The 14,286-nt window shown below is 38.0% G+C and overlaps 1 protein-coding gene across 1 annotated transcript in view; it reads right to left on the reverse strand.

The window, feature by feature from the left end:
- The window catches only part of CRIM1 (cysteine rich transmembrane BMP regulator 1), a 200,696-nt gene that overhangs the window by 39,655 nt on the left and 146,755 nt on the right, over window positions 1-14,286 (reverse strand). The window contains exon 8 of the mRNA XM_082480172.1: window positions 10,203-10,331. Coding sequence (XP_082336298.1) covers window positions 10,203-10,331 — 129 coding nt within the window. The remainder of the gene's footprint in view (window positions 1-10,202; window positions 10,332-14,286) is intronic.

Here is a 14,286-nt window from a genome sequence, read left to right on the forward strand (position 1 = left end):
CTGAAGTTTGCTCTTCTAAAATCTAAAACCTTTGTCTTTGTACTAACCTTCAGCGTGCTCAGCAGGATCCCAAACTCCACAATATTGTGATCACTGCAGCCAAGGCTATCACTAACCAAGATATTACAAAGCAGGTTTTCTTGGTTTGGGAGTAGCAAGTCCAGCAGTGCCTTGTTCCTGGTTGGCACATCTAACATTTGTAAGAGGAAGCAGTCATCTACGCATTCCAGGAACTTGATGGATGACGCGAGCTGTTGTATTGTTCTTCCAACAAATGTCTGGGTAGTTGAAGTCACCCATAAGAACCAGGTTCTGTTGACCCAAAGCTTGCTTAAACGACCCAAAATATTGCTTTGTTGACCTTTTTGTTTTGGTTTGGAGGTCAGTACCAGGTGCCTACTGTAAGATCCCCCTTGGAGACGACCCCTCTGATCTTGACCCAAAGGCATTTGATAGGGCTTCCACAATTGCTATAGTTGACCTCTATACATTCAAGGTTCTCCTTAACATAGAATGTGTCTCCTCCTCCTCCCTGCCTGTCTTTACAAAACAGCCCATAGCCATCCATTGCAATCCTCCAGTCCAATCCACCATGTTTCAGTGATTCCAATGCTATCATAACTTTCTGACTGGGCACGGAGCTCCAGTTCCTCCTGTTTGTTCCCCAGGCTGCATGCATTGGTATACATACACTTGAGGTGGTTGGTCTTCTGGTTCTCATCTTGAGAAGCAGGTAAGAAACATTTGCAGCTGCGCTGGTTGGCTTGGCTTATTACCCAGTTGGTTGCAATGGCATGAGCATTGCCACTTTGGACCCCACGCCCCGAGTCCTTGAGTTGACAGCCTGCCTCACCAAGTTGGCCAGCCTGCTGCCAAAGATTCCCTTGCCTCTTCTAGACAGGCGTATTCCATCTGGCCCTAACAGGCTATAGTTTTCGAAGAATGTCCCGTTGTCATGAAAGCCAAAACTCTCACAACAGCACCAGCCAGGAAGCCAGAAGTTGATTTGCATTATACATCTATTTCTGCTTGCACCCATTCTTCTACCTGGTAAAATGGAAGAAAAGATAACTTGGGCACCAGTACTTTTTGCTTGCACGCCCAGGGCTTTGTAGTCTTCCTCGATTCTGCCCAGGTTCTGGCTTATGGTGTCATTCGTGCCTACATGAAAGAGTAGCAATGGATAGCAGTCTGTGCTCTTGACAAGTTGTGGCACCCTCTCGGCAACATCTCAGACCTTAGCTCCCGGAAGGCAGCAGACCTCTTGTGACTCCCTGTCAGGGCAGCAGATGGGTGACTGTTAAAGGGCACTAAGGAGCCCACTACAAGCGCTCGTCATTTCTTTTTACGATAGCCACTGTGTGCTGCTGGTACAGTAATTATTAACCTGTTACCCTACTTTAGTTTCTGATAGCATGACATTACAAGCCGTGGAGATAGCTTTTAAGTAGTTTTTAAATTTCTTCATACAGAATGTTTTTCAATGTCATGAAAATCAGAAAGCAAATTCTGGTCCACTTTCTGACTTCACATCTAACCATCTAAACTTCTTCTACCACAACATTATTAAACACATGACAATTACAGGCAGTCTCAAACTGAAGTACCATCTGGTACACATACACAGTTTACGTCTGCTGCACAGGCCTGTTGAAAACCTTATTTTTTTTTTTTTTTTTTTCAGGAAGCAAAGTGAACCATCAATTTAACAAAGCAGAGTGTAGCTCTCAGAGAAAAAAAAAAAAAAAAAAAAAAAGAGAAAAAGACTGCAAACCTAAAGATTCAGTATTTCCATAGCCTTAGCTGTAACTTTAAATTCATCATTAATAAAATAGTCACACATTTGTTATGAAAGTATAAGAAAAAAAACAGATTTTCTGCTAAGGTTTTGCATTTCAAGTGACAAACCCTAAAGAATAAAGAGAACTAGTTCATGAAAGTCAACTGCAATGAACTGAGGACATTTATTCCAGCAAAATGTTAGGAGGTTATTTGTTTGGGGGCTTTTTCTACCTCTGCTTAGGTAAATTTCATCAGGAACCTGAATCCCAAATCACGGAACGTATTTGCAGAGAAGAGATTCAGCCCTAACTGGGCTAATAACTGCTTCAAAAGTGTATCGGGTTAATCAGACAGTCTGAAAGGAGAGGACAGGAAACATTTTAAAAGCTAATGCAGAAGGCAAACTACCTGTCAGAGGTTGAGGGATCTGCATTACGCACCTGCACATCACTGCAGTTCTAACAGAATAGGATCAAACTTCTGATCACATAGTACAAGTCATCTTTATTTCTCTGACTGATCAGTTGCAATGACATCACCCAGGGAACTAAACTAATGGTTAGACAGGAGTTAGAAGACTAAAACAGAAACAAAACGATGAATGGGAAACCAGTTAAAGGGAAGACATCTCTCATTGTGCTGCTTAGGGAAATATCTGGCTGGAGAGTAGAGTTCTTCTACATGAGTAGCAGAAACACGTTCAGTAATTTTTCAAATCAAACATGCAACGTCAATGAGGTAATGTCAATACAGAAACCAATCCTTCTACACAAGGTAACAGGAGGGCTTAGGGGGATAAAATAATAATAGTGAAGTGAAATGTAATACTGAAAATGTATAAAGTCATGCAGTCCATAAGGAAGGAACAAGAACCTGCGCTACAAGCGGAGAGTTCAGGTGCAGGATATTGGTTGATCTCAGAATGATACTGACGCGATATGACTTTAGAAAAAGATTAATGTGTTCCTGAACATCTCAGGCTAATATAACTGTATTTTTACCACAAATGCTTAGCTTTTTAATGTGAGGACAGACGTTAGCTGAAATACCACATAAGTTTCTGGAAGAATTTAAACTGAATTAAATACAGGAGAAGGCTAGGACAATAATCACAGAAAGGCTGTTTTGTCCTCAACTAATGACATTATTAAAATAGCCTCCTGCTAGGAAGGAATACTCAACTTGCAGACAAACACGCACTGAATACTGATAGCGGTGAATCCAGCCCACACAACAAGACCACGGAGTTTTCTTTTCCATGTGCAACCACGACCGCAAAAGCAGCAGCAAAGTCGGTTACCAACACATCCACATTTCCAGTCACAGTCTTCACTAGGCCTCGCTATACTGGCAAAAGCTAGTGCTTATAGACTTTGACCCCTCTAAACACTGTAGTTCTAGCAAATACTTTGTTCTGTAGTTTGCAACAATTTAACACATTACGTGCTGACCTCGATATGGGAATTTCAAATTAGTGGATTCATTTGGGTCAATTTAATAAGACGCTGTTGGGAAAAAAAACAAAGCACCCCAAGTAGAAAGGGAAAGAACAGTTGAAGATGGTCTTCCAAAAAACCATTTCTGAATTATTAATGAACAAACAAATATTAGCACCAAGGTTTTTAAGCCTGGTCATCACTGCCAATAAACTTCTTCTCCCCCTTCCTTCACCCACTCACAAACAATTTCATGCACACAGATGATAACAAAACAAGTACTAGAGTTTCACGAGAGCATGATGCTGCTTAAGGGGAATCTGTTTGGGATGTGGGGGATGGGAGAACACTCTCTGAAGAAGAAAGTCTTAAGAAGAGACGATGACCAAGATACGGTGAGGCTCTACACAGCACACTGCACGCAAAACATTTGGTGTTTCAAAAAGTTTTTCCACTAAATATCTCATTCTCAACACTAACATCAACTTGTTTTGAAAGGTTGTCAGACCACTGTAAGACTGAGTCATTGGCTGCTAAAGGAAGGAAAGATATGTACAAAAAATCAGCATGTAAGAGCAGTTGATGTATCAACGTGACCTAATATAGTCCAGGTCCCACCCTGCAAACAAGACAACACCAAAATTCTGTCCCAGGATATGCAATGTTAGCAATTTTCACATTTGTGAGGATTCACTCAGCAGTCGGTTATTCCAGATACAACGCAACCTCTCCTTCTCAGGTACCGTATCTCAGAGACAATGTATCTCCAAAGGAATCACAATTCTTCAGCCTAAATTCAAACCATCAGATGCATGATTTATTCCTGATGTCAGAGTGCTCACATGCCCACCTTGCATGAGCCTACGAATATTTGGAGTGCTATAAAATTTTGCTCAAAAATCAAACTGAAAAGTAAACAAAAATAAATTCCACTAATTGCATGTTTATGTCTAAAAAGGGTCTTCTGTTTGAACTTTTAATAGCTTGATCGTAATTCCCACTAACTTAATTAAAAAAAGAACTCTCAATTTCCTTCTTCTAGCACATATACGGCATATAAAAAACCCTAAGCTCTTAAACTGGGATATTTATTTTTCTCAAATTTATTATTTTACCTATGGACACATTGATAATTGTACTGTGAAGACCGAAAGCCATCTTAGTCTAAAAACTTTTGAAAGTGCATTCTAGAGATGCAGAGCCTGTTGAAATACTTCTCGTTTTCAATCCTCTAATTCACAGATAAAAAATAACTGCCAGAGAATTTAATATACTTGACAAGAATTATGTCAGTATTTCAACTTGGCTTAGGCCGGCGTCCATTTTTTTTTTTTTAAATTTGTAGTGTGGCTACACAAATCTAGCTACATACCTTTACCATCATTATTTTCTTGACGCTGAGGCTAGATCATATCAGGAGAACTGTTTCACAGTACCTTTATAATTAAGCACTCCTCAGCCGTCCTCTCGGTGTGGATTGCTACTGCTGGTTTATCTTCAGGGGTGGGGATCTGGGGAGGCAAATTTATGAAGGAGAAAACTAGGTTACTTATCAGTAACTGGAATTCTCTGAATATATTGCCTCCACAGATCCACACTAACCCTCCCTCCTTTCGTTAGAATTAACTCACGATTCACAATAGCTGGGCAAAAATGAAGGGACTGGGCACCGTGATGCTAGAAAACCCTGTTTAAAAAAATAATCTCATGAGTCCATTGAGGCAAATTACCCGCTTGGATACTTGCTCTAAACAACTCTAGGATTCACATACAGCACACGACTTCATGAAAATGGATTTGTAGCAGTGATATCTCAAAGGTGGAATTACTAGAAAATGATCAAGCTTCCACAAACCTTCTAGCAGCACATTGGGTTGTTTTTTTCCCCACAGGTCAAGTGAAGTGAAGGTCTTATCTGCTTCTATTGCGTTAGATATATTGCAAACATTACTAAAACCGATATATTGTTGTAATCTTCAGAGATCCCCGCCAAAGACTTTTATTCTAGTGAGAAGACAGATAATACTTATTTGGCATGAGTATTTCAGCCTCTTCAGGGAGCACTTCCACTATCTTCCACATGTGTACTTAGAGTTAATATTTCTAAACTACTTCTAATATGTACTTTTTTCTGATCTAAGCCTTAAATTCTTAAGAAACATGCTTCATGCCCAATTTTCCATAGCTGTATTTCACTAACTGAGGTCTAATGTATAATAGCTATTCCCTTTCACATCACTGCAGAAGGATAATAAAACAACCTTTTTCTGCCAGGTCTTCAAAACTACTGAAAAAAAAAAATCCAAGATGAGCTCTCCTTGCACTAAGGGAGCCTAGCTGGACCGTCTTTGTTTTTATAATTTTTTTCCCCCATGGACTTTGTTGCTAAATCAAGGTAACAATGGGAGATAATTGTACCTAAATAGAAATGTTACCTAATTTATATTTTACTTTACTATTTCCAGGAATTTTGCATTGTCTGAAGAGTATATTTTGCATGATTAGTGTGGACTTATTCGTCCCACCTTAGTCTGGTCTCCAAATAAACATAAAATATGTTTATTTAAATAGACAAAATTAACACTGGGGGAGTTTTGAAGTGTTCAAAACACATCCCCGAGTATGAACTTTTTACAGGAATAAAGGAATGAAATATCCAAATTTTGGCTAGGAAGAGTGAAAGGTTAGGAAAACCCATCCCAAATTCTAACTGCTGCTGATTTAATGCAGAAAAAAGTAGTTGAGATGTATTCTCCCATTGTAGTCCCTGCAAAGTTTTTCTTAGGCCTTTTCCCGTTGCCACTCCATACACTTTTTCAGAGCCTTAATCACTGCTATTTATAGACAGCCTATAGATGCACCTACCTGATTGTTCTCAAACCTTCCAGTCCCACCACTGAACACATACACAACTAAAAGTCCCACGTTGCCAAACCCAAATTCTACTTTGGAATTGCACTCCGCATCATCAGCTATAAATGGGGACGGTTTGACTTGCCAGAATATTGACATCCATGCTGCGTATGTCTGCTAGTATAGAGTGAACGATAGTACCTCCTTTTTAACTCCATGGTAGAACACATTTTCTTCTCATTTAAGGAAAAGGTATCAAGTCTCTTCCAAAAAATATTTCTGTATCTATATAGTGTGTTTGGGGGTAAGGGGTGGCTTAATGTCTAGAGAACTGTGCAAACACATAATATGCCAAGATTTCTGATTGTTGAATAATGACTTCATGGTTTGCTTTGACAGACAAAAGAGTGCACAACCCAAAGTGAATGGTGATGCACTATAACGTGCAGGGAAAAGAACTTGTTTCAGCCTCTACAATTGCATCTCTCCGTAAGCAGTCCAGAATTAAAGAAATCGCATGACAGTTGCATCTTGTAACTGCAGAGGTAAGCCTTCTAAATGAAGCAAACAATTTTAAAATTTGACAGCAATGCTCTAATTTCCTTCACTTTTAGTAAGATTTGAAAGGTTAAAAAATACTAAAGTCGTACATGCTCACAGTTATACCCTGAACAGTACTTCACATTCAGTTCATTTGGGGTAAAATGCTATTGAGGAGGAGGAGTTGCAGGAGAGATTTTTAAATGCTTTTTCTTTCTCATGGGTATAATGCAGGGAATAGGCAAGGCCAGAAACAGAATCAAATGCTGGCCCTCACTGCAGAGTCTCACTGAAGAATGATTTTGGGTCCAGCAGCAACCAGCAGATTTTAAATCCCATGTTACCACAGTCACAGCAGGCTTTATTCAGTGTGCCCGTTAGTCGCCTTAGGAGCAACAGGAGTCCTGCCTCACAGCGATCTGATCACTGCTCTTGTTTCATTCCCCCAAGTTTTCCCTATGAAAGTAAAGGCCTAGACACTCCAAACACAATAGGAAATGCTGCACCCTAACAAGTTAACTATTTTTTGCTTATTTACTTTTTTCTATTTGTGTCTTATCCTTGTATCACCTTACTTTTTTGTTTTTTGATTTTTGTTTGGTAATGCATTTAATGTTTTTCCTACTGTTTCAGTTTTATTCTTGGTATTTTGCAAAGGTTCTTCCTATATCCTGGATTATACTTTTTTCCTTTTATTCTCATGTAGTGCCGTTTTGGCTTCTATATGCTCCTGGGTAAGTATGATCATTCCTTCTCCCTCATCGTTTGTGATTCCATCTCCACTCACTGGAACTTTCTCCCCAAATCTATCTGTGCTCACTCTTTGCTCAGTGGTAGTTTCTTCCTTTCTTCTCTTACAACTGTGGTCTGCCTCTGCTTTTTGGTGGTATAGTTTTTTGTTTGGTTGGTTGGTTTGGTTTTTTACTTATTTTATTTTACTCTACAGCATGTATATTTTCACTGCATGTTGTTACAGCGTATTTTTGCGTTCACTGCAAAAAACAGGAAGGGTGAAGGACAAAGTAAACTAGTATTAAAATCATATTCTAAAAATGTTATGATTTCCTTCTTTCTTCCTTCACATTCTGTAGTTGACTTGAGTCAAGCTGGATAAACTTGAAACTAAATTACAATAAAGCACCAAACAAGTTTAATGATATCATACTTAGAAAATTATTTCTAATAAACCTGCTGTACTGACTTCTGGATAGAGGAATGTAAATGAAGGTAATAATGAGGAACAATTTGCAGCTTTACTCTGTGTTCTTCCACTTGGTCATATCGCTTTTATTTTGGCTGAAACAGATTGAAATATAATGAATCTTCAACAGAGATATTAGGAAAAAAAGGAAACTTTATTGGAAAGAGATTAGTAGAATTACGATATGATGACTTCAAATGGTAATGGGGGGCACATGGGCCTCCTTTACTCAGGCACTTTAAATCCGACCCAGGCGAGCAGCTTAGACCAGCAAGAAACAAGCGGATGCAGTATAAAGACAGCGACGTTCCCAAAAGTCCACATGAGTCTACGCGAGCTAAAGACAATACACATTCTCACGTTCTTAGAGAGCCAAGATGCAACTAAACTGGTTTGGACATAAAAGTATGTAGGATCTCAAAATGCAGAGAACTAGCACAGTGCGTTTTCAGCATATTTGACCTAAAACTCCTTTCTTTTCGGTGCTCACGCACTCATTTGTCCAGAGCCTTGCAAACGAGAGACATTACTTGGCAGAAAAATTCTATTTCTGTCATTTTGACTGATAACCACCAAGTGATGAAGACTTCCAGGCTGTTATTTTTCTTCACTTCTTTAGAAAATAGAGGTTTCCCCTCTCTGAATGACTGAGGAGATTTTTAAGCAATCTACAATTCAAGTCATTTAACTGAAAAAAAGATGACAGACAAACGATACTATTAAGTTTGCTCCAGAGAGTTTGCTACTGCAATATGAAAATAATTTCAAGCAAATCTGGCAAGTGAAAAATTCCCCTGAATAGATAGATTCTTAAGCACTATTTAATCAGAAACATTCCGAGCACAAACAGAGACTTCCTGAGATGTGGTGTGTGCACACGTGCAACCTGGTAATCTAGGACAAAAGAAATGATCCTTTGGAGTGATGGGTCTCCTGTGCACCAAACTGGAGGAAATGACTGCATGTATAGGCATAGATGATGAAATTTGCCGAGTCTGTTCATCTTCTTGCTTTTGTCAAACTCCCCAATCAATTTAACAATAAAAAAACCGAAGGAAAATCAAATTACAGTGTTAAAAGAAGAACTTAACATTTCTAATTTTGTCCTTAGGAAGAACAAAGTAAGGCATGTATGCGACAGCTTGGATGCAATCTATGGAAGGTCACCCTTGCCATGAACACAGCTTGTAATCAAAAGTATTATTTCTGTATTACCATAATGACATTATCGCTTGCCATATATTTGTATACTTGTTATTAAGATGTCCTGTCCTTTACTCTATGGAAATCAAAAATGCACATCTCCCTGCAAAAAAAACGTTTAAAAAGCCAGGACAAGCCCATTTCTTGCCTGTTAAGCAAAAGAGCAACCCAATCCTAAAACTCTTTAGTTTGTACCAATTAAGAATTTTATTTTGAGCATTTCTACTGGGGACCCCTAAAATAGTCACATGGGTTTAGAATGTGGCTGAGAACGGGTGGACTAAAATCAAAAGAAGAGGAACAGAGTAATAATACTTTAGTTAGGAAAGCCTCAGAGGCTACAAGGAAGCTGCAGAACTACAATAAAATTACAAAGAGAGTTTAAACCCGCTCCTAGGGCTGGGCCGGCAGCCAGAGTGATGCATCCTGCAGCTGAGACGAACACTCCACAGGTGCCCTTTGTTGGGCAATTCCAACAACCAACCTGACTTTGCTTTATATTTCATCTGTAAAGGTTGAATTCTTACGGAAACAATACAGAAAATACATTTTTGCTGCTTCACTGATACACAGAAAGTTCTCACAAGGCACAATGCTTCTCCTTGGGGAGGAAATAGATGTTAAAGCCTGCAGTATTATACATATATGATATAAATATAACAATATATTATAGAAATAAAATTATATATGGATATGTTTGTATATATACAAACACCCTCCCACACGCACCCCGGTATCTAATTTTCAAACATTTATCCTCAAATCCTAAGTTTCGAGGAAAAGAAGTTAAGTTGAAAATAGGCTGTCTAGCAATAGGAGTTTTTGAAGTGCACAAACCTAGATGCTCTTAAGCTCTTTACATACGCAGAGGAAAATGAAATGTAGAAGTCTTGTCAGACTTCTCAAAGCCTGAATGAATATTAAGTTCCAAATTATTACCTTTTCTTCCTGGTTGTTAATTTTTACCTAAAGTCAGACATTTTTTGTTTTCCTTCAAACATATTTTGAGCAAGCAAACAAGCAGTGTCAGAAATCAGGAACCTATCCTTTAAAGGTGAACAACTATAAAGCACATGCATACTAACACAACATATAATCAACACAATGAATGGGAAAAACAGCATACTAGCGTTTTCACATACAGCTTAATATAAAAGGTACAAGCCACTGTATTTTTGCATACTCACTAGTTTTGCACTGACAAATGCGGCAACCATTTTGGTCCAGTTTGAAGCTATAGATACAGTCTTTTTCAGTCAAAGTGCAGTTCACCAAAATCTCACAGGTGGGTGGACCTATTGTGATGTATGTTGGTTCTGAAGGTAAGAAAAAAAATAAAACAAATACATTTGAGATTACTTGAGTATTTTAATTAAGGTCACAAAAAGGCATATAGAATGCAAAAGAAGACAATAATTTTTCATTAAATTTTGCTTCTGATTAATGAACATTCTTGGTACTTCTGAAACAATTAAAGAAACAGACTTTGCTTTGAAGTGATGTACAGTTGTTAGAAAAAGTATAAAGCTGCATAACAGCTTTGAAACATTGAAACAGGAAAAAAATACTACATTTTTTTTGTTCACTATGAAATCAGCTTTCCTGCATATGCAGTTTAAAACCAAATATAAAATACTTGTTTTGCCCACTTCTCTCCAAAAGTATTTCATCAAAACTTCATGCAAATTTTTTTACTTTATTAACTGAACAGAGCTTTCTCCAAAGCTCAGTGGATTGATACTACCAAGCCACAAATCAAAGCATGTGAGTCAGTAGACCAAATCCTTCTCTGTGTGACTAAGACCACTCCTACTGAAATTTAAAGCAGAAGAGACTGAATACCAAAAGCAAACGTAAGAGAGACTGCGTGTGAAAGATCTCTGGAAACCATTTAACTTGTCTATTCATCGAAAACATCACTTCTTACTTTGTAGTACCAGATTATGCTTTTTGAAGTTGAGGACATTGTTGCCAATTATTAAGTATTTATGAACAGTATAAGACTTACTTTTGGAAACCATTTAAATACATTGGAGTATGAAATTTGTTCTAATGCGTATTGTAGCCAGAAATATTAATGCGTTTTAGTATACAAAGTTGTTAGAATAAAATATCCAAAGACTTATGGAAGTAACATGGAACGTCAACACTACCATCATAAAACAGCATACAGAAGGGATGAATCACCTCTCTTTTCCTGAATGACTTTTTGCTAATTTAGCCTATCTTGCGTTTTTCGTAGAACTCACGCACTTAAGAACCATCAAATTCATAGTTATGAGCGTCAGTAACATTATACTAAGCACTCGGAAAAACAAATTGCATGACTTTTAAAGAACTGTCAGCTTTCTTTTCACTGTTTCAGTTGTTTGAGTTTATCCTGTTCCTCCATCTCAAGCAATGAAAACTCAAAGGAAATGACATTTTAAAAAAAATATCAATATATGTATTGATAAATTGTGAAAATATGGAGAAATAGTATACTACCCATCAGGGTAATAAACCATAATGCGTTTTATACAGTATGCACATTTTCATGGACTGGAGGTGGCCACATCTTGCCATCTCTCATCCTCAAACCAAATGCATTGAAAGGCAGATTTTGCCGTCCTTATTTAAAGGCTGCTAGTCTCTACCCTCAGACTGAGGGCAAAATAATATTCAGCATTGATTATATTGTTAGAAGTATACACTGTTAACCAAAATACAAGTTTCTGTGCCTATTGGCTCCATGTCCAGCAGGCAGCTTTTGCACCCATGCCTTCCAGTCAAGTGAAAATTATCCTATTATGAGAATGAGCTTTTGTGCTTTCATTGTCTTTCACAGTTTTCAGCTTTCATAGCTTCTCCCCAGCCCTACTCTTCCCTTCACAACAGTTTATACAGCGGATGAACATTTTTAATCCTTTTTAAATTAGGTCAGCTAAGTACAGAGTTTGGAGGGAAAAACTGCATGAAAGGCACTGCAGTGAAAATTAGATGACTTCAAATTTATCTCAGAGGTCATGGTTCAGATTCCTCACTTTTCTGAAAGTTTCAAAGTAACATTCAAATTCTGTTGCTTGTGTAATTTTTGTAGGAAAAGCAGCTGCACATGTTATACGAATATGAACTACCACCACCATCTTTGTTCAAATACAAGCTGGAAATTTCTATAATGGCATCCATGTTTCTGTAGACCACTCAAATATCTTATAATGCAAATTAAAACTTTTTCAGATTTTTTACTAAGAGTTTAATCCATAGGAGGTCAAAAGAGGGATTTTATAAATTTCTACAAAATCTTCATTTCACAGCTCTGAGTTTGCACGTGTAGTATGGAAGAGTAACCATAATGAACTATGTATTTTAGAATCCGTGGATTCCCAAACTAGACTTCTTTTGATCTCAGTGAACTCTTCATATTTGTTTTCAAGTTCATTCAGTAAACTACCTAACTAAATCTTATTCACGTCTAATATTTAACATTTGCAACTTCAACAAACCATCAGTTTAGGAATCAAGAACATATTGATATATACTAATAATATGATATATTCCAGAAACTCCATTAATTAATCCCGTCTGTTTACGACTCAGAATATGTAAACTAGTTTTGCAAACAAACCGATTTTTTACATCTGGTGCCTATTCTGAAAGCCTCCTTTCCTACCTCACTCCATTCTCTAAGCAAAATACCCTAAACGTGCGAAAAACAGAATACAAGAGTTACCCTGAGGTTACTGGTCAGCCAGCCCAAACCCTACACTTCAAATGACAGAAAAGCCACAGTAATGTTTATACTCACTGGTAATTAAAACCACTACAAACTGCACGAATCATTAATGCTACCCAACGCAAAGTTCAGACAGTAATGCGAGCCGGAGAACCAAAGGAGACTGTAGCATCACCATCTGACTGCAGAACAGTTAGGCAAAATAGGTAGTTAAAAAACGCACAAAAAACTCGCTGAAAGCTGAAAGGCAGGTTGGTATTCATTGATCCACTTAGGTGTAAACTAAACCTAGAGAGAAACAGGATTGTGTTTCACCGCCCTCCCATCACTGAAGTTCACCCCTCAAGATAGCTTCTCTTTAATTCCAGGTATAATTTGATATCTAGAAAAAAAAAAAAAAAACAGCAGATATTTGTTACATATTTTTCCTGGTGCCTTTTCAAACCTATACTTCTGTGGTTTGATGCTCTTATGTCTTGGACACAGCGTCATGACAATTTTTAGCCCCGATACATCCAGTAGTGTTTCTTAGAAGGGGCAAAATTAAACTGTCATTATATTAATTAGAAAGGTTTTTGTTAGTCCTCTATTCATGGTGTTTTATTATTCTGTTACCTCCCACTTTTGTGTCTGCTCTCAGCATCCTCAGGGCTTCCAGACAAGCTTACAAATCTGTTTTTTCTCCCTCTTGTCCCTAAAGGTAAGCCCCGAGATACAGTAATTTTATATGCATGCCTGCTTCTCAATGAGCTGCAAGTAGAGGACAAAAGAAATAATTTCATTCCCTACCCCCACATGTGCAAAAATGCAGCCAGGGAAAAAAAAAAGAAAAAAAAAAAAAAAAAAAAAAAAGAAAAGAATATCAGCCCTTTTCACTTCGCTAGACAAGACTCAACAAATAAAGCCAGCTCTGCTCTGCCAGGCTTCTGGCTATTTGAATAGGCAAGCAGCTAAGCCTGAAAAAGCATGTACCACCGCACGATCTGGGCCAGGCTTGCGCTGCTGCTGCTCCTGGTAGAAACGGCAGAAGAAAGATCCAGTGCACAAGCGCACAGACAATGGGTGGGAAAAAACGGGTGCTGTTTCTGTCTGTGTGCTCTACCGCCAATAAAACTATACCATAGAAAGAAAGAGAGAAGAAAATAAAGAGAAGAGGATTGAAGAGAGTCTGGATGAAAACAATGGATTTTTTTTTAATAGAGCACTGATTTTGCTGATGTCAAGTGCTTCCGTATAAGGTTAAATGCAGACTTCTATTAGAATGTCTTGCTTCTGTATACTCTCTCTGAGCCTGATACTTTCTATGCAGAATTTCAGCGCAGAGGATTATTAGTTTGCCTGCTGTGAGGTTGACAAAAATCTTTGAATTAATTTTTTTACATTGCCATTTACTTAAAAACAACTTCAAAAATTTTGAAAACCACAGTGGATATTTCAGCCACTGGTGGTCCGTCTGTCTGACTGGTCCACTGAAAAATACTATGGTATGTGATCAAAACCCCGAATCTCATTCATCCCAGCTCGAAATCAAACTGTGTATTTATGGGGAAAGAAGG

Source organism: Vanellus vanellus (assembly GCF_965231255.1).
Source record: "Vanellus vanellus genome assembly, chromosome: 3".
Taxonomy (NCBI): Eukaryota; Metazoa; Chordata; class Aves; order Charadriiformes; family Charadriidae; genus Vanellus; species Vanellus vanellus.